General features: G+C 40.2%; 1 protein-coding gene across 1 annotated transcript in view; it reads left to right on the forward strand.

The window, feature by feature from the left end:
- POLR3B (RNA polymerase III subunit B) overlaps positions 1 to 22,415 on the forward strand; it is a gene marked incomplete in the record, with an annotated part of 1,742,661 nt that overhangs the window by 1,428,111 nt on the left and 292,135 nt on the right. The window contains 1 exon segment of the mRNA XM_044088141.1: positions 13,455 to 13,597. Within this exon segment, the coding sequence (XP_043944076.1) occupies positions 13,455 to 13,597 (143 nt within the window).

Raw genomic sequence — 22,415 nt, forward strand, 5'->3', positions numbered from 1 at the left:
AGTGTGTGCCTGTGTCAGATCTGAAGACTTGTAAATTCATAAAATCACAGCAGCTTCGACCTCACACCAATAACACAAAAACAGAAGCAGCTTATCCAGCGAAACAATGAAGCCAGGAACAGCATGGAAACTTTTAACACGGTTTAATGAAGTAAAACCTTAATACATCAGGCATAGTCATTCATCAGGACTATTCCCCCACCTTTATTGGATTTCATAACCCTTAAACTGGTGTCCTTCCTTAATTCTTCTAGTACACTACATTCAACAGGGCTTACATTCCTTCTGTATATCACTTTCCTATGTCTCATTCTAATCTCTTTCTCAACTGTATTCTAAAAGTTTTTAATTTGAGGGTGTAATGGGGGATTGTATGTACTCCTTTTTACTAAATCTCCAGATTCAGATCTCTTGTTTTGATCAAACATAACCTGGAAATTAGTTTTCCTAGTAAAAGCTTTAACATCAATGAGAATTTTATTAAATTTCCCTTTTTACTAGGTATGAATTTGGTTCCTTTTGATAGAAGGCTAAAATGTTCTTTGGTTAAGGAAATATGACTAAAATTGTAAATACTAACATTTTCAAAGGTAAATCTGTCGGGGTTTGTTACATCATTTTGAATAAAATTATTTTCCAAGTCGGGGTGGTTGGTACTCGTATATCCTTGTACCCCCCCCCCCCCGAAAATTTGTAGACCGGTACTGTTGCTCATAACCATCTCTATTCCTTAATTTAAGCCCTGTTGAATGTAGTGTCCTAGAAAAATTAAGGAAGGACACCAGTTTAAGGGTTATGAAACCCGATAAAGGTGGTGGGGGGATAGTCCTGATGAATGACTATGCCTAATGTATTAAGGTTTTACTTCATTAAACCATGTTAAAAGTTTCCGTGCTGTTCCTGGCTTCATTGTTTCACTGGATAAGCTGCTTCTGTTTTTGTGTTATAGATCTGAAGACTTACCTTTTTCGACTCCCAACGCTTTCTGTGGCCCAAACAGGTCTGTGAAGACTTGCCTTTTTCGACTCCAACGCTTTCTGTAGCCCAAACAGGTCTGTCCTTGTCTGATCCAGAAGGATCTTGGGGCTGTAGCGTTGGTGCTGGTTCCAGTCATTTGGGATCGAGACTGATGGTTAAGGAGCCATACCTTCATGAACAGCTCGACTCTGACCTCTGCCTTGAGATCAGAGCCAGGAGGATTGGGTTTCGGCACTGACAGGCTTCTTTGGATCTGGTGGGGGTAATACTGAGATTTCCCTGTGGCTTCAGAGGTAGTGGAGAGTGCTTTCTCCTCTTTGATGGAAAAGGCACCCTTTACCCGCCTTGGTTCCACCCTACACTCAACTGTCTACTGTAGAAGTTTGGTGTCTTCATCCTATTGAGACAGCCAGTCATATCAAGCCTCAAGACTGTCCTCATTCAGGACACTGCTGGCACTTCAGAGTCTTCTTCAGAACCTCAGTGAATGTCCCTCTCAGAAGCGTACATGCAAAAGGAAGCACATAGAATGTCCACAAGAGTCATTAACTGAAGACACTGACTTCGATGAAGGGGAATCACTCCTTGAGGATTTTTCATTCATAGGTATTCTCGAACTTCTGCAACAAAAAAAGAGGTTGTTCTTTTGCTTCATTTTACTGGATGTTCATAGAGACTTCAGATTTTACATTCACAGACCTAAGGATCAGAAAAACTTTTTGTATCCTTTAGTAAAGTCAGATTAGGCATAACAGTAACAAAAGTGACTACCCAGATGGCTCACTGATTGTTTTGCCTTTATTTACAGGAATAAAGGCCTGTCATTACACAAAAATCCTAAAGCACATTCTAGTAGGTCTGTGGCCACATTATCTGATTTTTTTGTGTAAAGCATCTATAGAAAACATATATACAGCTGCTACATGGTCCAATGTTTATACTGTTATAGCTTATTACAAGTTGGATATATTATCAAGAAATAGCGCAGCATTTGGTTCTGCAGTATACCAGAATATCTTTCCTTGAGGGTCATCCAAGATTACTGTGGCAAGGGACTCTATCCCATCAGATGAGGATTAGATGAAAAAGACATCAGATATTATAGTTATGTACTCACCATAACTCGACATCTGTGTTGTCTGTTTTCATCATTCCTCAACTTCCCACCCACCATTGTCCCTTCCTTTTTTATGGTATGACCTGAGGGATATTTCTGATTAGTTTCTGCACTATGGACTCCAGAGTTTTTGTTCTCTGATTCTTCCCTCTTTTCCCACCGTTTCACTTTCCATGCTGTTTAACTCAGATATTACTATTGGCTGCTTTTTCCATTGTGATTAACTAGAGGACAAACTCAATCGGAGGTGTCCTGGAGTAGTTTCTAAATAATATGTCCAATCTTATCCAATGGGAGGAGCTTGAGCTACAGAACCTAAAGTCTGTTGAGTAACCAAGGACAGATCTGACCAGTTAAGGAACAAAGAAAACAGACGTCTCCGATTCAGAGTTATAGTGAGTATGTAACTATAATATCTGTCTCATTTGGTCTGCCAACAAGCTAGAGGGTTTCATGATGACCCTGGAATGCAGTCCTGTGCAGACTTTGTGCTCTGTCCTCCCTAAAGGCATTCTGGTTCTTAAACTTTTCTGGTTTTGTTCACTTTCTTTCTTACTTTTCTCTCCACTATGTCCTACCCACTTTCTATCTTGGCATCTTCCCCTTGCTTTCTTTCAAAACGTGTGGCACACAGTATTCAATGCACCTCTTCTTTTCTGTCCATCCATTACTCTTGTCTGCTATAAAATGTCTGTCGTTCCCTCTTATCACCTTGTAAGCTTTGCTACCATTACTTCTTTATGCTAGCCTCCTTCTACTTTGCTCCTGCCACCTCAACACACCTTTCACCTTGTGTATGTGCTGTTTGCCCTAATACATTTTAATTTAGGTGTATTGGCCACCTCCTCTGTTTGATTCTTCCTGAGTTCTTTATCATCCTGCATTTTTAGCCACATTTTTATTTGAAATATTGAGACGTCACTTTATTATGATTTTAAGATACTGAACTAATAGATGTCCCTCAACTTTGATGCAGGTTTATATTTTATATTGCTGTTGTCATAACACCATTAATATCCGAGTAGTCCTTTTCACCTATGTACTGGATTTTTTGTCTACTTCAGTCTTTTTCCTTTTAATATTTGCTTTTTTTTATTATTCTTTTTACACGAAAAAGGGCAATAATAAAAGTTGACTTCTTCATATCCTTGTCCATATCTCTTAGAAGTTCATCCTTTTTCCATTCTCTTCATTTTGCCTCCATCTCCCTCAAGTTCATTTTAATCCACTTCCCTAAAATGCTCCAGCAGTGTTTTGTCTTTGCATTCTTAACCTCCCACTCTCCAATCTAACCACTCAGTGGTATGATCACTATTGGCAAATGGCACTTTTGCCTGCTCTTGACCTTCTCCGCCTCAGTCAGAGCCATATCTCAAATTCTGCCCTTTATCATCCCACAATAGTTATGTGAACTGATAGAAAAACTCCAGTCCTCTCCTCATGTATCCTGAGGTCTGCCTTCTGTGAGGTGCAGAATCATCCATTTTGCTTCTGTCAGATTTCAGCTCTTGCATGAGTATTACCTTTTTCCTCCTGTCCAACTCCTTTATTTCTTTATTCCAGTTTTTCTTTTTTCACTGATTAATCTGGGGACTGATGCATTATACTTGATCCATCAGCTGTCCCTCCTTTCTTCTGCATTTACTGCCAGGGCAGTTGTACTAGAATTGTGTCTTCTCAACAGGTGATGTTCTTTCTCATGTCTGACCTCACATTTTTTGTCCCCTTTGTGTAGTTTGCTGCTCTACATTAATCCCTTCTTTCTCTGTCTTTCTCAAGCAGGCTACTTCTAGGCACCTCCTTGTCCAACCCTTTTTTGTGAATGTAGCAATGTCCACTCGTTCCTCTTGCATCTCTGGTATAGGTCCTCATTATTTTGCAGAAATGCTTCAACTGGAAGAATTATACTACTTGCCTTTTTGCTCCTGTCTATCATCTGCAGACATTTTTTTTTCTTATGGGTACTGACTACCTGTACCCCTGTTCTACATCTGAGAAGCCCTTTCCCAGTTCAGTTTTAGGTTAAAGATGCAGTCATTAGGCATACAGTTACAGCTTTGCTTTTTAAGTACTGATGATGTGCTGGGCTAATGTGAAGCCTGTCCCTGATGTGGATTTGGTGTCTCTGATAAGTCTGTTCTTGCCCTTCTGCTTAAGTCTCAAGGCCTTCTCCCTTGTTTACATCCACAGCAAGACGTGTTGCATAATACTCTCCTTCTTAAGCATGCTGATATAAGTAACAGTTTAGAGAATGCTACCTCCAGCCTCCTCCCTCCCTCCATCTCTGTGCCACATCCTGGGATCTGCTTCTTCCTACCTCAGTTGCCTTCTCTGAGAAGTCATTGTGCCTTCATGCTGTACATCCAGTTCTCCCCTTCGGTCATCTCTTTTCATATTTTATTAATTCTAAGCCCCAAGATCCATGTTTTCTATAATATGGTCCATCCTTTTTTCCTTGTCAAGACTCTTAATCCATTTTTTTGGTTGAGGTTGGGACAAGCTGAATCTATAGATGTTATTTTCTACTGTTAGATTTTTTTTTGGTGCTGTATGCTGAGTGCAGACATAATAGTGGTAAACCATATTCTAATTTTAGCATCAGTACATTTTTTGGTATAGAGGTTCTGTCAGGGGCAGATAAGAGATGTTACTTTGTAGCATCATTTTAATTGAGAAAATATTTTTTTATGACTTTGGGTTTTAAAATTAAGCATTAGGTGCAGTGTGATTCTGAAGTATTTTTGTTCAGTTTTGTAGGGTATGATAGAACCATTGTCTTTTAGTAGTAGTTGTATTTTGTACATTTGAGAGGAGTAGTAAATACTGTATTAGTTTTCTTCGGGTGTATTAATACTTTGAATTGTGTACATTTTCATAGTTTTGTGAAACTATTTTGTAGGTTGATTTGTGGGGTAGTTGGAGATTTATGCAAGTCATATCATCTATATACATAAGCTAAAGTCTAAGAAGGTTGTCAGTAAGATCATTGATGAATAGTGAAAATAGTCATGCTCCTTTATAGGATGCCTTTGTTGACTATGCCTGTATTAGAAAATGTTTCCTCAGTGTATACTTGAATGGTTTTGCCATGTAGGTAATTTTGAAACTTCAAAATAATATCACCAGACTTTTTGAGTTTATACAGTAGTACAGCTTAACTGTTTTAATGTCCTTGTCGTATCAATGAATTCCCCAGCTGTTAGCAGTCAGTCATTTATATTGCTGAAAATGTTGTCAGTAGCTGCATAGAAGGCTGTTATTGTGCTAAATGGGTTACAAAAGCCATGCTGCTGTTCACAGTTGCCCATAGCTATTTATGTGTCTTAAGTAACTGTGAAGCAGTGTTTCAAAGATCTTGGTGATGGGACTCATATTAGAGATTGGGTGGCAATTTTTAAGATCTTCAGAGGTGGGGCATTTTAGGATAGGTATCACAGTAGTATGTTTAATGTAGGAGGGACTTGTCTTGTGGTAAGTGATGGATTGTAAACATGTGAAGAGGGGGTTGGCAATTGTTTTGACTGCTAACCTTAGGAAAGAAGGGGTGGAGTATACTGAATTTAGATCCCGATGAGTTTAATTTCTTTAGCAGATCTTTGGATGTTCATCGTGTTTCACTGTTGCAGTCATTACTCTTGGGTTATCCTGCTGGCAGGCTACCCTCAGTCGGCCAGAATTCCAAAGTCTAGGTCTGGCGTCAGTTGCTGTCGCCTCTTCCCTGACGTCAGTGCGCCAGGGGTATAAAAGATGCAGCCGACGCCATTTTCTTCAGTCTTTCTTGCCGTGCGGTGCCCAAAGCAAAAGCAGTTTGCAAGTGCCGGTCGGCCGACTCCTGAGATTTTCAAATCCGAATTTCAGAACCGAAGTCTTCATTAAAGCTAAGTACCCCATTGGGGAAACTTTTTTTCTTGCTCCAGACCGGTGTCAGAAAAAGTTAACAATTGTATTTCTTGTGGGAAGCAAATGCCTCATAAGGATTTTCACTCTTACTGTATTCCTTGCCTAGGCCCTGATCGCAACGTTGCTAGCTGTCAGTTTTGTGCTAGATTTAACCACTGCACTATCAAGCGTCGGTTCGATTTTGCATTTCATTACTTTGGCCGAAGATTTAATTATATAATGCCATTGGACCAGCCGACAACCAGAGTTTACAAAAAACGCAAGGACAAGGATAGGCATCCGAGGTCCAAAACCAACGACGAAGCCTCTATTAGGCCAGTCGCCAGTTTTCAAGTGAGGCGCTTTCGCAGCCCCTGGTGCCCGCTACCTCAGAGCCACAGGCCGCTACCGACTCCCACGTGGAGCTGACTGGGCCTGTGGATACTTAAGGTATTGGACACTCGGAAATCATTCCCTCAGATGGGTCCGGAGCCACTGAGCAGGCATTGGCTTCTGAGGGTGTCTTCAGACCCTGTTTTTATGTCGGGAAAACCGACAGGCAATTACAAAACAGGATTTATGATCACACATATTGTATGAGGAAAAAAGATGACAACAACGTTTTATTTATATTATTGCCAACAGTTGATATTAAGAGTATTGTCTTCAGACCTACACAACTATATATTAAGCCATCTTCAGCTTCAAAGACTAAAGCAGCTCTAAAGACAAAGAAACAAGTACAGCATTCTCCTACTCAGACTTCCATGCCTAAATAACAGATGCTCAAAATGGCCGAAGACCTAATTACTTTGATCAGGGGCTCCCATCCCCCTCCTGATAAGAGGCCTAGGCATGATACAAAGTATGATTCTTCTGATCAGGTATCTATTTTCTCTGATTCCTCTTCTGAACAGGATTACTCCATGCTTTCCTATGAGGATTCTGATGCTGAAGAATCCATTCCTTCAGCCTCTCCTCCTGAGGATTATTCTTTTGGGGAAACCCTGCATACTATGAGGGAGCATTTCCACTGGGAGAGCCAAGATTATTCTGAATCTAAGAAAAGGCTCAGAGACTTTCTGCTACTTCCTCAGCACAGACCCCTTGCTATTCCACCTGTTCTAGACATTGTAGATCTATTTTCAGAGTCCGGCCTGTCCCCTGACTCTTTACCCCCTGCACCTGTAAGCCAGACAGATACTACAGGGTCCCGGATTCTCATAAATTCCTATATAAAAACCCCGCTGCTGACCCAGAAACTATACCTCAGGGTCCAAAGGGGGTTAAAGCTTCCACTGCAAAAAACCCTGTCCCCTCAGATAGGGATTCTAAGGCTCTAGACAGATGGGGGAAAAATCTACACTTCTGCTACCCTGGCTGTAAGGGCTTTAAATTGTCAGGTTTCATATGCTTAAATATCAGCAATATTTAATGTCACTGCTTAAACAGAAAATGTTGACAAATACTGAATGTTCAGAGAACAAGGAATTGCAGGATTTATTGCATGCAACTGAACAAGTGGGAAAGCATACTTTGCAATGTGGTTATGATTCACTGGAGGCCTCTTGCAGGGCCGCTGTTACAGGTTCTATTATTAGAAGGCATGCTTGGTTAAAGGAACAGAATCTGCCTGATCATATTAAAGCAAAATTATTGGATGCACCATTACAGCATGATACTTTGTTTGGTACTAAAGCAGAAGAGGTGTTGAAGAAAATGGAGGATAAAGCGAAATCCATGCAGACAGTTAAGGATTTCTTACAGGTACAGCCACCCAGGTTTAGCAGGAACTGGCCTTCTAAAAATTGGTCCTTTCCAGTGTCAGACAGACCACAAAGAAGCAGATACAGGCGTCCCAGAGGCAGATCTCAGCCCCAAGGCTCATACAGGCCTAAACAATGGGGTGCTCCTACCTCCAAAAGCGGAGAAGATAAATCACAACCTTACAGGAAACCGTCCCAATGACTTTCCTCTACCAGTCTCGAGCAGCTTTATTTTGACAGCCCCCTTAGGGGGAAAACTAGCACTTTTTTCATCAAATTGGCAAATGGTTACCCAAGACAAATGGGTCCTGAACATAGTGTAGGTTCCATTTTCACACTCTACCAAGGTCAAAGGGCATGCCAGACCTGCCACACAATCAATGGGCAGAGGCACAAAAGCAAATTACAGCCCTCATGGACATGATGGCCATTCAGCAAGTACCTCAACAAGAGCAGGGGCAAGTATTTTACTCCAGACTTTTCCTAGTACCCAGGAAGGACAAAACCTGGCGACCAATACTGGACCTGTCTATACTAAATATATTTCTGGAGGTTCCAAAATTCAAGATGTTGACTCAACAGCAGCTAGAATTGGCAACAAAAACCCACTTATCTGCAAGGAAAATCTTGCAGGCCTTGGGTTTCATGGCATCCTGCATTCTACTAATTCCATATGCCAGACTGCATATGAGGAAACTACAATGGTATCTGAAAAGTGTTTGGACTCAGCATTGCCACAGCCTGGAGACAGTAATTGCACTCATTCCCTGCCTACAACAGGAGTTTCGATGGTGGGCAGAAGCCTGTCACCACAACAAGGGTCTGCTATTCAGTTTACCCACAGCCAGACAGACACTGACAATGGATGCATCAGATTATGCCTGAGGGGCCCATATGGCAGGAAAATGTATTCAGGGCACATGGCCTGGAAGCTAGATGCATCTTCACATCACTCAAAAAGAGATGCTAGCTGTTCAAAATGCCCTGACAGCTTTCAAGGACCTGCTTCATCCAGGACAGTTACTGATAAAGGCAGACAACACTACGGTCATGTGGTACATAAACAAGCAGGGAGGTACACATTCCTACCCCCTCTGCAGACAAACAATGACCTTATGGGACATAGCATTGGCTTTTCAAGTTCACCTGCAAGCACAATTCCTGCCAGGAAAAACAAATACTCTGGCAGACCAACTAAGCAGAAACCTCATGGATCCCCATGAATGAAAACTGGATCCACAAGTCTTCAGCATGATAATAAGGCAATGGGGATGCCCAGACATATATCTTTTTGCTTCCCCCCACAACTGTCAATTGCAGAGATTTTGCACAAGGATTTATTACAAGCAAACATGGAAAGTGGACGCCCTATCATTCAGCTGGAAAAATCTAACAATATATGCTTTTCCCCCACTGCCTCTCCTTCCCAGAGTACTCCTAAAGGTCAGACAAGAGAAGCCAAAAATGATACTGATTGCACCAGACTGGCCACGCCAGCACTGGTACCCAATCCTAAAGAGCTTGTCTCAAGGTCCAGCATGGATATTGCCTCAAACTTCTCACTTGATAACCCAACAAAACAATCAGATCCTGCACAGCCAACTCAGGACCTTAAATCTGACAGCATTTCGGATAATGTAGCCATTCAGAACACTCCACTTTCAAAAGCTGTTATGGATGTTATCTTGGAGGCCAGGTGGCCCAGTACCAGAAAATCTTATGCAGAAAAATGGAAGAGATTCTGTGCTTGGAACCAGGAACAAAGCATTGACATGTCTGTACCAAATATTCCTCAGATTTTACAATACCTAACTGAGATGCTGAACAAAGGCCTTTCATTCTCATCAGTTAAGATTCATGCCTCTGCCATTGCAGCCCATTACGATACAGAACCACCTATCTTTTCTCATTCTTTAATAAGGCAGTACCTTAGAGGGGCCAAAAACATTAGACCTCCAAGGAGAGCACCAATTCCGGTCTGGGACCTCAATTATGTTTTGGAAAAACTCACACTGCCTCCTTTCGAGACAGCATCAACAGCAGATATAAAACTCTTATCCTGGAAAACAGCTCTGCTCCTAGCAATAACCTCTGCAAGGCGAGTCTCAGAGTTACAAGCACTCATGGCTGTGGAACCTTTCATCATTTGTCATCCAGGCAGGATTTCTCTGAGGACAAACCCTACATTTCTGCCTAAGGTGGTGTCCAGTGTGGCCCTCAACCAAACCATTCACTTGCCTACCTTTTACCCAAATCCACAGAACAAGGGTGAGAAAATTCTGCATTCTTTGGACATACACAGGCAGTTGCACTTCTACTTGGACAGAACTAAAGCTTTCAAAAAGACTGAGCAACTTTGTGTCATATGCTGCAGGATCACAAGGAAAGGCTATCTCAAAACAGACTATTTCTAAATGGATAGGCCATTGCATCCGTTTCTGCTATTTTCAACATGGCAAATCAGTGCCTAAGGGCATTAGGCCTCATTCCACCAGAGCAGCAGCCACTTCAGCAGCCTTCTTCAGAGGAGTACCAACCAAAGATATCTTAGAGGCTGCAACTTGGAGTTCAGTGCACACCTTTACAAAGCACTACCACTTACCTCTCTACTCTGTCCAGAGCAGGCTTCGCCACTGTAGTTCTGCAGGGCCTCATAGCCTCTCCTAATCCTATTTAGCCCAGCCACCCATCCTCAGCTTTGGGATTCTACCCAAGAGTAATGACTGCAACGGTGAAACATGATGAACATAGCACAGTTGTGTACCTACCATAAATGTAGATGTTAGAGTGTATTCACTTTTGCAGTCCAGGTTTCCCACCCACCATCCCCTTTCTTTTTGCTGGGACTTATCTGCACTTCTCTATCCTATACAACCTTTTTGGTGTATTTGCTTGTAGATGAAGGAAATGTTATTTTTGTGCATGCATTTCTTATTGGCATATTTTTCAGCCTACCAATTTGGGCCACCTGACATCTGGGGCAAGAAAAACTGAAGAAAATGGCGTTGGCTGCATCTTTTATACCCCTGGCGCACTGATGTCAGGGAAGAGGCGACAGCAACCAACACCGGACCTAGACTTTGGAATTCTGGCCGACTGAGGGTAGCCTGCCAGCAGGATAACCCAAGAGTAATGACTGCAACAGTGAATACACTCGAACATGTACATTTATGGTAGGTACACAACTGTACTTTTTCTTGGTAGAAACCAAAGTGAAATGAAATAACAGCTTAAGAAGCCATTGGGAATGGTGTTGGTTGGTTAGTGGGTGGACTTTGATTTAAAGGAGCTGTAGGTGGGAAGTTTTTATTTTTGTTATAGAACTGATAAGGATTGTCCAATATTTTTTTCCAAGGTTATTGCTTGAATGGTTATAACAATTAGTAGATGATTTACTATACAACATTTAGTAGATGGTTTATTGTTGTAAAGTAAATCATCTACTGTACAACATTTAGTAGGTGGTTTATTGTTGTTTTGCTTTTTGCTGTTTTAATTCTTTGTATTGCCTTTTGCTGTTCTAATTCTTTCTAGGAAAGCTTTGGATGGTTGGCTAGTGAGGCTTGTCTCTTTGTAAGATATGATGCCTTGATATTATCTGTGACTATTCTGGTGGCTTTCCTTTCCTGTAGAAAAGTATCATTTGTTTCCATTCCTTCCATGGTGTATCCCTTAATTTGATAATTTTTTATGTCCTTTGTGAGCCAAGGGGCATGGTAAATCCACAAGTGTGCATCTTGTTAATTGGAACTAGGGTTTCCTGAATTTTGGCTAGAGTGGCTATAAGGTGAGTATGTTTGGATCTGCTTGGTTGTAGATTTTGTTTATCAGTTGCATTGAGTATGGTATTGAGTTGACTGAGTTAATTAGCAGGAAAGGACCTTCAATTTGTGGGGAGTACTTCATTGAAGGTTGAACGTCAAGCTGGCACCTCGGCGTTTGTGAAAGTCTACTGACAATCATTAGCAGACCGGAGTTCCGCTGTGGCGATCCCTAATCGGGAAAAGCCGAAAGACCAGCAACAACAACTTTTACAGATTTGAAAGACCAAGTGGAAGTAATGGGGGAGTGATCACTGTGAGTTTGGGAGTTTATCCGTCTTTAAACATCAGTGTCTGGTACATGTGATAAGTAGGTCTACAGTTATCCTGATACCCAATTGTTTATTGGACTTAGTAGGACTAGTGACTAGTTGTTCCCAACTATAGGTTGGTAATGTCCTATTTAGTTGGAAATTTGTTGAGGCATTAATATTGAAGTCACCTAATTATACAGTCTTTGACTGCTAATTGTTTAGGTTCCATCCAGTGTTTGTTGCATGAATGTGAGTGCAGAACTGCATGAGTGTGTGTGAAGAATTGCATGAGTGTGATTGAAGAAGGCAGTGAGATGTATAATACAGCTATGGCGAGATGTGTTCACAAATGGTAATGTTTTTTTTACCCAACAGGGGTTGTCCGAGTTGAGTTCTTTAATTTTAATTGTTGCACCATTTTTGGTTATAATGGCTGTTTCTCCTCCTCCTTATCTGGAAACAGGCTTCGTCATTAATAGTTGTGTAGTTATTAGGTCTGTAATATGTGGGACAGAAGTCACCTTTGGACCACATTTCTAACATATGTGGCTGTTCATTTAGCAGCCAAGTCTCAGAGAGAGTCCATTTATTGTTTATACTTCACACAACAATAGCAATTTTAGGATATGCATCTGGCTGAGTGTTCCAGCCTGCCCATTTCTTGGTTTTGTGATGCTGGGTCCTGAATGACTGCTCTCCTTCTCCCCTTCATCATTTATCAGTGCTGTCTGCAGTTGCTCTTCCATCTAGAGAATGTCTTTACTTTTACATCTCTCTTATTACTGTTCTCCCACTTTCTTCAGTCACATTCCTGTTTGCCACCTACTTGCCTGTGCATCTGTAGCAACTTCTGCCTATGTTCTCCTATACTTTGCCAGCACCCACCTTTTACAACCCCATTCTGTTGGCTGCCTTCCTGCTTGTCTCTTTCTCTACAGACACATTCTGTCCATTTTTGTTTGACTGTTAATCTGATATGTGTTGCTCCCCTGTCCCCCCCCCCCCGATTTTGCAGACGTCTCTTCCTTTGCCACCATAAAATTCCAAAAGCCAAAGGGCAGCCCCACATTCTGAGCAACTCTAGAGTTTCTTGCATTTTCTACTACTCTGGCTAGAACTGCTCAAGTCATTTTGTTCTGTTCTGGGATTCTTACAGTTTTCTCTCTATTTTTTACGTCTGTATTTTTAAGCACATCTACCTAGGCCTTTCTTTTTCAAGAGTTTTTTCGGACATGCTGGGCAAATTCAGGCAAGTAATAACTGAAAGGTAATTTCAAGTTAAAGGCAAGCAGTTATCACTTAATTTACCTTAAAACATACCACTCGCAGACTGCGAGAAAGTATGCATCAGTATCTTTCTAATTTGATGAATTCATGTCTTCTGGAAACAAGTCCGTTAACTATTTTTCAAATATAATTAATACAATTGGTTTCCATTTAAATCTTGTAACAGATATTTGAAAATTTAACATAAAATAGGTTGAATTAACAAACACAAATAAACAAGTGTTTTGTTAGCTTTTCTGGTGTTCTGCTTCAAAAACTGTCTCATCACCACTTTGCTATGCCTACTATGATCTGCTGAAGAAATATACTCGTTATGACATAAATCTGTGTGAATTTCCTCTCTTTCTCTTAGATACAAAGGAACAACAGATTCTTACATTGAAAAGGTAATGATTTCCTCCAATGCAGAAGATGCTTTCTTGATCAAAATTTTACTGAGACAAACACGTCGCCCAGAAATTGGTGACAAATTTAGCAGCCGTCATGGACAGAAAGGTAAAATTCAGAAGACTGCATTTATAAATGTTTTTCATTCTTCATAAGCGTACTTGATGTTAGTAGTTGGTTAAACATGTCCCTTATTCTGAATTATTTTGTACTGCACAAATTCTGACTTATGGAGTATTTGTGGATTCCTAAGATCTCATACATAGTTAAGTTGTAGCTGTGATGATGTGTACAACTTCTGCTTTGTGTCACAAGTTTTCAAAAATAGGTGTAATATAGTAGTAACAGTTAGTGGTATTGCATTCTTGTAAGCAGAAAATTGTACTGCTTCCACTTATGCCAAATACAATATTTCAAAATGTCTTTAAACTGTTTGCCCACACTTTGCAGATCATTGCCCTTCTGGTCTTTCATTTAATATTTTATGGGGTACATTTTGGTGGTGGTATGCTTTGACTGATTCCCATCTTTGAATGTAACATTATGTCTTTGGAGAAGCTGTTTGCGTGTATATCCCTGTGTATGCAAATGACCTCTAAAAAAAGTTTTTTTTTTTTTTTTTTTCAGGCCCCAGTTTTATCCAGCTTGTCATATCTTTTCTTTTTCATATAGCAGGGTTATGTTGTAATGAAACCTTTTGTGATAGCTGTTTAACATTTTACATAAGCTATTTGGGCTAGTAAAAGGAAATGTTGCTGTTGTAAAAAGTTTATTTTAATCATTATAGTGACTGGAGTCAGAATACTCACTTAATTCAGCTGTCTTACTTCAGGCTCTCTGAAAGAGTCATACACAGTGAGCTTTATGCACTTTATCAAATAACCAAGGAAATGTACAGTATTCAGATTTCCTCTTATCTACACAGTTTTATATTTTCCAGCTTAATTCTGAATCTGTGCTTCAGTCAGCACACTGCTTGTCCTAACAGTTAAATGGCAAGTTTATAGGAGACATTATGGACAGATTTTATTAGGGCTAGGTAAACATAAATGCATTTCTAAGTTGAGGATGAAACAATGTGGTTACTGTTAAAACAGTTGAATTAAAAAATGAGTGCATGTGAACTGGAAAAAGAAAAAAATACTGGTAAAACTGGACCTTTGTGGGGGTCAAAAAGACTTGCAAATGTAGTCAGAATTGAAAATAGTATGTGCAATATTTAGAGGAAGTTTTAGGGGGGACTGGAGGCACAGATTAATAGCAGGAAATGAAAGTAGGGGGGCAACAGTAGTACTCCCAAATACAAACACATTCTGCTTCAAACAAATGAAAGCAAAGGCAGTAGAATTCTTACTAGAATAAAACCCATTTGATGCTCCAATGACCTCCATCCTCAGTTTGTAAAATCATATAAAGACTAATTTCCCTCTCCCTTATACCACATTTACATCTAGACTCAACCTCTGTCTAACGTTTAGCCTTCTCACACCCATTAAAATACTGGAAAATAGCGTACAACTAACTACACCTAAGAAATGGTTAGTTAAGTTCCTCAAATTCCACCACCCTGGGTTGTTGTGGAACACATCCTCAGTTCATTTTCTAAAACTAAAAATATGCAATGTGTTGGCCCGCACAATTTACATGGTTGCTTAATTAACAGCATGGCAAGCCCTCTCTAAACCCCTCTTAAAACCGTTAACTTAAGCATAGCCACAGGGTATGTTCCGGAAGTATGAAAAATTGATATGGTTATCCCCTCCATAAGGACTCATTTCATATACCACTGTGAAGTGATTAGCCTAACAAGCCTAATTTGCAGTGGCACGATGAAATGTAATATGTACAATTCATAAACTCCAATGTGTGTGTGTGTGTGTGGGGGGGGGGGGCTTACTGTTCTGATAGACATCAATCTAATCCTCTCAAAGGAGGTTCTTTACTTTGCTAAACATCTTTGACAAAGTCACTGAAGCTTTAGATTTCAGCCATGCAGTTCCTGCAGTATACTTGGATCCGACCAAGTTCTTTGATACTGTTTCCCTTGATGTAATTGTAAACAAACTTAAAGGCTTTAATGTTGACTTGTATTCTAAGATGGGTAGCAAACTTGGCTGACAGAGTCCTTGTAGTTAAAATAGCAGGCGCTATTTTAGAAAACAAAAAAAGTGACTACTGGTATACCTCATAGCTCATTATCGGGACTCCCTCCTGTTTGGAATCTACTTCTTGGATCTTCAAACCACTAACCTAGAAATAAAGCTGATTAAATCTGACAGTAGGTGAGATTTGGATGTTTGCATTTGTTCTGCATCTGATACCATGTTACTTAAAACAACAAAGGCTAAACCATACATATCAGTATTGTATTAGGAAAGGGTGTAAATCCAAAGAAGTGCATTGCCACCTTTGGTAAACAAATAGCAACAACATCTTATAGTATAGACAGCACCGTACTCCTAGATGAAACAACCATCAAATAATTTAGCACTTTTATAGGCATTTTTATATAATTTGGCTATCATATAGCAACATTAGTCAGGAAATCCTGTGATTGATGAAAATAATTAACATAAACTCTAATGACTAGCTAAACATATCTCGACCATGTCATATTTCTTACTCTCTACTCTGCCCTGATCAGGCAAATGCATCACACATCTAGAAAGACCCCAGAGGTTCCTAAGTAAAAAGATTATTGGATTAAAGACCCTCAGCCACCAAGTCAAGCTTGGAGTTCTTCTCCTATAGTCTGTCTCTAATATAGACATCTGTATTGTGATTTTGTGCATAAAATTACATGCTGTTAAGGCCCAACCCTCCATCTCCTACAACTGAACTAAAAACAAATGGTTCCACAAACACTTGAATCTCCATCAGCAAACATAAGATACACTTGATGGAGCAATTTACTTCATTCTAAGTCAAATGTGGACAATTGGATGGACATCCATATATTCATCCAGGGTCTGGCTTGTTCTGTCCTGCTAGAGACAGGAGGTGCCCTATGACTGTGGGTATTGGCAAGGTGATTGTGCCCTTGTAAACTCTCTGGATCTGACAAAAAAAAAACTGACTACATTAAAAACCCTGTACACCTTTAGGAGGATCCAGCATCATCAGTGCACTTTGGATAGTAGGAGATTTTACATTTTAGCTGTGCGTTGATGAAGGTCACCTAACTGATGCATTATTCATAGACCTGTTAAAAAGCATTTGACGTTATAGATCATTTAATTCGTACTAAACCAGATAGGCCTGTGGCCAGACCAGAACTTAAATTTCCAGCTTCACATTAAAAGCACTAAAGAAAAGGTTGAAAAATTGCTATTCTGTTTATAGAAAATTTCACTTTCACGTTCTATGGCTTGAACCAAGAAAAGCTGTAGGGACAGCACTATTACAAGCACAGTTAAGAATTTAAACTAATTTGAAACAATATACAATTTTATCAATTTGGTGGCTTCTTATTAAATAGAGAATGTACTTCTAGGCTTCCTTTTGATCAAATTACTAAAATTAGGTAGACTTTCCCAAAGAAAGACCATGTACAGTTGGAGTTGTCTTCCTTCCAGTGGGCTCTTCACTGCGACTACGCTCAGCAGACTTGTATAGCTGTGGTCATAGTTTTTCTGTCCAAGGACCAAAGATTTTTTTGAATCAGTCATCAGCCTTTAGGAGCTGCAACTGCTGTGAGAATGTTGCTGTTGCATTACTATTTTAGATTACTTCATGTAAGGCTTGCATACTTGCATTGTGTCTTAAAGTTTTGCTCTTTTATTGCAGTCCATTTAAACTTTTTGATTTACTTTAAAATTTTTCTTGGAATTTTTAAAGTTCTTAGTTAATGCCAGCTATATTTGTTTTCCAGTAGCTGATTGCAAAGGAATAATATAGTGGCTCGTGAGTTGTCCATATTTAGTGTACATTTATCTCACCCATTTATACTAGAGAGTATTAAAATATTAAAACAGGAAGGCCCTCCCATTAGACTGTTAAAACATGGGCTGCCATTTCCTACCCAGATCTGTAACATGTGGGACATTACTGCTGATAACTGTGGAGAGCCTATGACTAGCTTCTCATGAATTCGCTTGCAATTAGAACTTTTGTTTTTCTTCTGGTGAGAAAAGGGGCAATAAGACAGTATTTTCTACCCTACCTAGATACTACCAATTACTGGAAAACCTGAGATTCTTCTTGAGTCATCTTGGGATTAGTGCTTACTGCTTTACTCCTGATGAGAGAAGGAGCAGAGGGACATTGATTCTGACTGTGATTGAGCAGTTTGTGTGGGACTCCCTGAGTGGTGTCTGGTTGCTGTTTTAGTGGAAACCTCTTCAAGCTGCACAGACGTCCAAAATTGAATTTGGTTTTCTTTATTTAGCTGTTTCTGCTAGGTATCTATCAATACAGTAAAACAGCAAGTGCTGTGACACCAACATCTGAGTAAGTATTACTGATTGCAGGCAATTGTCTCACTTCTCAGAATCCAGCTTGAGATTAGTGCTACTCTGCTGAGCAGAGAAGGGACAAAGTGTCGTTGATTCCTAGTGTTGAGTCTAGCATTAGCAGACAAATAGGCAAATCACTACTATACATCATTCTTGGCAAACCTTAATTCTGTCTTTTCACAACATACTATTTAGCTGCCTTCTAAAATTACATTCATTGTGTCGCTCTAAATGCTTCCAACTATACATCTTCAGGGTTTGCCGTAGTAGTTTCCCTCCAGTGCTTAAATTCTGTGACCCTGGCCGTTACCTTCTGGTAGAATGGCTGAACAGTCTCTCCCCCATTCTTTGGTCAGTCTGATTGCCTGAAGTGTTGTAAAGCAGTGTAGCAACTGCCTTATGCTTGCTATTCACTGCTTTTACCAATTGATAGTACAACCTGTGAGAGAGCTAAACAAGAAACATGATAAACATCTTACATCAACCCACTGTCTGGAAACATCATACCTCCACATTAGTCACAGCGCACCACTAGCCCACAACTTACACTGAGACTGTATGGCAAACTGTGCCACTGCCTCCTAGAACACAAAATAAAAGATCCCAGCCTTCAGCACATGAGGTAACACCTACTCCTTCTCCAGACAGCTCACCTAGTAGTTATCATTAAGCAGAACTAAGCCCATAAGTCCCTCCACGTCTGCCTCCACACAGGAAAATGTTTTAGTTGTAGATGATTCTGTAGTTGGGCATACAAGACTCCACATTCACCTCACCAGACTGGACAGGAATAGGGTGGCTGTAAACAGTTTGCCTACTGCCAGTATCCATGATTTTATAGATATGACTGTGACCTAGAGGTGGTTCATGTGGGAGTGAATGGCCTGGGACAGCAGCCAGAAGGACATGCAGAGAGACGTGATGTAATTTGCTATACATGTTAGAGGCAGGAGAGACACTGGTGTTTAGTATCTTGCCTTCATTTTGTTTGATACCTAGATGCCAATACAAGATAAATACCTTGTAGTTGATGTCATCCTAAGTGGTTCCAGTATATGTTGGCCTTAGATGAGATGGTAGATAAGACTTTCTCTTTTGCCAAGTATAGCTTACACCTCTCATACCAGGGTTTCTGCATACTGTTTAAAGCCTTTGTATCACCCATAACATCTTTTTTAGGTAGTGTCCTCCTACTGGGCATTCCTATGTAACAAAGACAAACTTGGATTTGGATGGTAGTATTTTAGCACGGATCAGTGCTACCAGTTTAAAGATGGCTGAACCCATGTTTACCAGATTTCCAAAATCACAGGTTGGGGTTCTAGGGACAGATTTCTTTTTGAGCAATCGAAAAAAAGGGGTGCTTTGCTTCTGAGTGTTTCTGTCCAGGTTTCTCACTGGAAAAACAAGATAGCCGATGTGCACCAGAACCATCCTGCAGTTGTTGCTGATTATGCTGCTGCTATTTCTGTCTCAGACAGATGGCCCATGCAAGAATGTCCCTTCCAAACCCTATGTACATTCAAATGTGGAGCTCGGGCTACACTTGCCTTGCACACAAAGAAATCTAACACCAGTCAATGCATCAGCCCACTGCAACTCCTTGTTTCTGATGGCAGCATCTGCAGTTAGTCATATTGAAAGATAACAGGCAGGGAGGCAAGGAAAACATTCATTGCTTGTGTTCTCTGTGTCCAAGTATACTTTTGGGTTCAGACTGCAGGACTCACTTTATTGGAGTGGTAAGGCTGTGCCTTAGGTTGTTGGAAAGTCATATATCTGGATTTTCAGAGCGCAATGCGGGACTCGGGATTTGAATGTTGAACTTGGGACTGTCCTGCTCAAATAGGGAAGCCTAGCAACCCTGGCTGAACCTGAGGCGCTCCTGCAACTCTCAGTACATTTATATTTGTGTAGTTACTGAAACACTGTTTCAGTGCAGTGACACTGCTCAAACTGTACCAGAGGTTATCTCCCAGTATTATTTCAGACTCTTCGGTAATTGTTGGGGGAATACCTGTACTCAGAAGGACCATCAGTTCACATCTCGTTACCCATGACGCTAACTTGGAGTTTCTCAAAATCCAAATCACCAGTAACAAATCCATCTGTTACTTCATTGCTACAGATCCCAGTCAATAGCCCCCCCTCAAAGATTATGGAAATTATCTAAACACCACTGAGGGGTTAAATATCAAGCTAGATATCTTCTCATTAGGGGGCTTCAATTATCAAAGCATTAATTGGCAAACTTAATGTTTACAAAGACATACATCTGGAGCATTTTTCCCGGGGCCTCCACTGAAAATTGGCTTTGTTCCAAGTCGGACTTTCCCAGTTAACAAATGTTAAATAAATAAATAAGTAATGTCTAAAAATGGATATTTTCCACATTTCCTAGACTTACTATCAGTGTGCTGAAGCAGATTTCAAAACTTGAGTGGCTGTAATATCCTTAGCAACCTGGTCCCTACTGCACCACATCCCGCTTCTCTTCATTTCACTGTCAGGCCTAAGTGGTAGCACTCCAGAACCAAATTAGATCATTTTAGGGACTTCAGCAGGGCAATCCTATTTCAGCTTATAGAAGACTTGTGCATAATTCCTAATGAATCATTGTAAATGGACCCAGCAGAGAGCGCTGCTACATTTACCACCAACTTGTACCAGCACCAAAATTCAAGAATAATCCCTCTCTGATGAACCACCCATGTTAAATGTATAACAAGGGAAAATGACAAGTTGTAAGATATCCCCATCCTGTTATGTCAGAACCACAATGAAACATTCCAGCAAGGACTTGACTACTATTATAAAAAGTAAAGCAGTATACAAGCTTAAGGTTGCTCCAGATATCAAAAGAAGCTGCAAATATTCAGGTCTGTCAGGAAATATTTCCAACAGTGCAGTGAGCTCATGTATAATACCACATATTCTAATTCCATGGATATAGCCAGTGTATTAGCAGACAAATTTTAATGTTAAATTTACCTCACCTACCCACATTGTCACCCCCAGTGTCCCTGACGATGTAGCTTCACTTGAAGTCACAGTTGGACAAGTTTTAGAATCCACGTCAAAGGCTAGAAATACTTCACAGGACCAGACAACATATTAGGCTGCATTCTTATGAGTGCCAATTATATACTTTCGTAGACCTTACTTAAACTGTTCAACTCCACTCTATCCATGAGATTTGTACCCAGTGCCTGGAGAACAGCCACTGTGAATCTCCTACAGAAAGGTGGCCCCTCTACTGACCAGGATAATTATAGGTCCATCAACCTCACCAGCTTTGTATGCAAATCCATAAAACATATTGTACCAGAACTCATTTCTGCAGAAGTAGGCAATTTAAATGATCTAGACCCCAGCCAATTTAGTGAAAGATAGGTCCTATCTCCTGAACCTTGTAAGCTGCTCTGAAAAGATTACAGAGGCTATGGGCAGTGATCATTCAGTGCTTATCTTCACCTGACACAGGCTCTTAACATTATGCCCTATGGTGGCATTTAATTAAACATTAGACAAAGTTAATGTAAATCCACTTTATCTGCTGGATTGCAAATTAGCTATCCAACAGATCCCAATTTGCTGATACCCTCTCTGAATAAAAAAATTGCAACAAGTGGGGTACCACAGGGATCAGTGCTAGGCCCTCTCCTGTTTTGGTATTTATTTTGCAGATATACAATCCAGTATTCCAGAATTGTGGTTGACCAGGTTTGCTGATAACTTCAAGCTGAGACCTGTTTTCTGCTCATTGCTGATTCAGCCCTTACTGGAGACATTTAGAAATATGCACATATCTGGTATATTAAAAAAAAAACAGCCTTAAGCTAAATGCAAAAAATATATACAGAATAGAAGCATCCAGCAAATAAGCTGTCCTTACGTCATATGTTAGAATTGATGCTCCTTTTCAGGTAGATATGGGTACTTAACAGCTCTCTGTCATTCAGTCATCATGTTTCCACCATAATTACAAAATCCGTCTACCTGGTCCAGTTATATTCCAAGGAAATATTTTCAGGATCCAAAGGAACCATCCTACCACTGTACACTTCTTTTATCAGACACATCATTGAATACAGTTCCCCACTTAGTATGTATAAATCCAAACATATTGCTCAACCAGAGAAGCCCCAAAGACACCTAACAAAGAAGATTAAAGATGTTAAATCCTTCAACTATTTCAGTAGGTTAGCCTGACTCTTCTTTTACTTAGTAGGCTACAGACTGCTCCAAGATGACCTGTGTCTTTCTTTTTAAGCCAAGAAAGGCCCAGTCCTGTTTGGCAACCTATTTCTTTGCAAAAAACAGTGGCTGTACATAAAGACCCCTCATTAGTGACCTAAATCTATACCAACAAATAAGACTCGCTAGAAAGAGGGGTTCATAACTCTGAGCATTCTTAGTCCATGGAATAACTTACCATGACAGGTCAAACAAAACTCTTCTTTCACTACGTT

This window comes from Protopterus annectens, chromosome 11.part0, assembly GCF_019279795.1.
Source record: "Protopterus annectens isolate FY-2018-M chromosome 11.part0, PAN1.0, whole genome shotgun sequence".
In the NCBI taxonomy this organism is placed as follows: Eukaryota; Metazoa; Chordata; order Ceratodontiformes; family Protopteridae; genus Protopterus; species Protopterus annectens.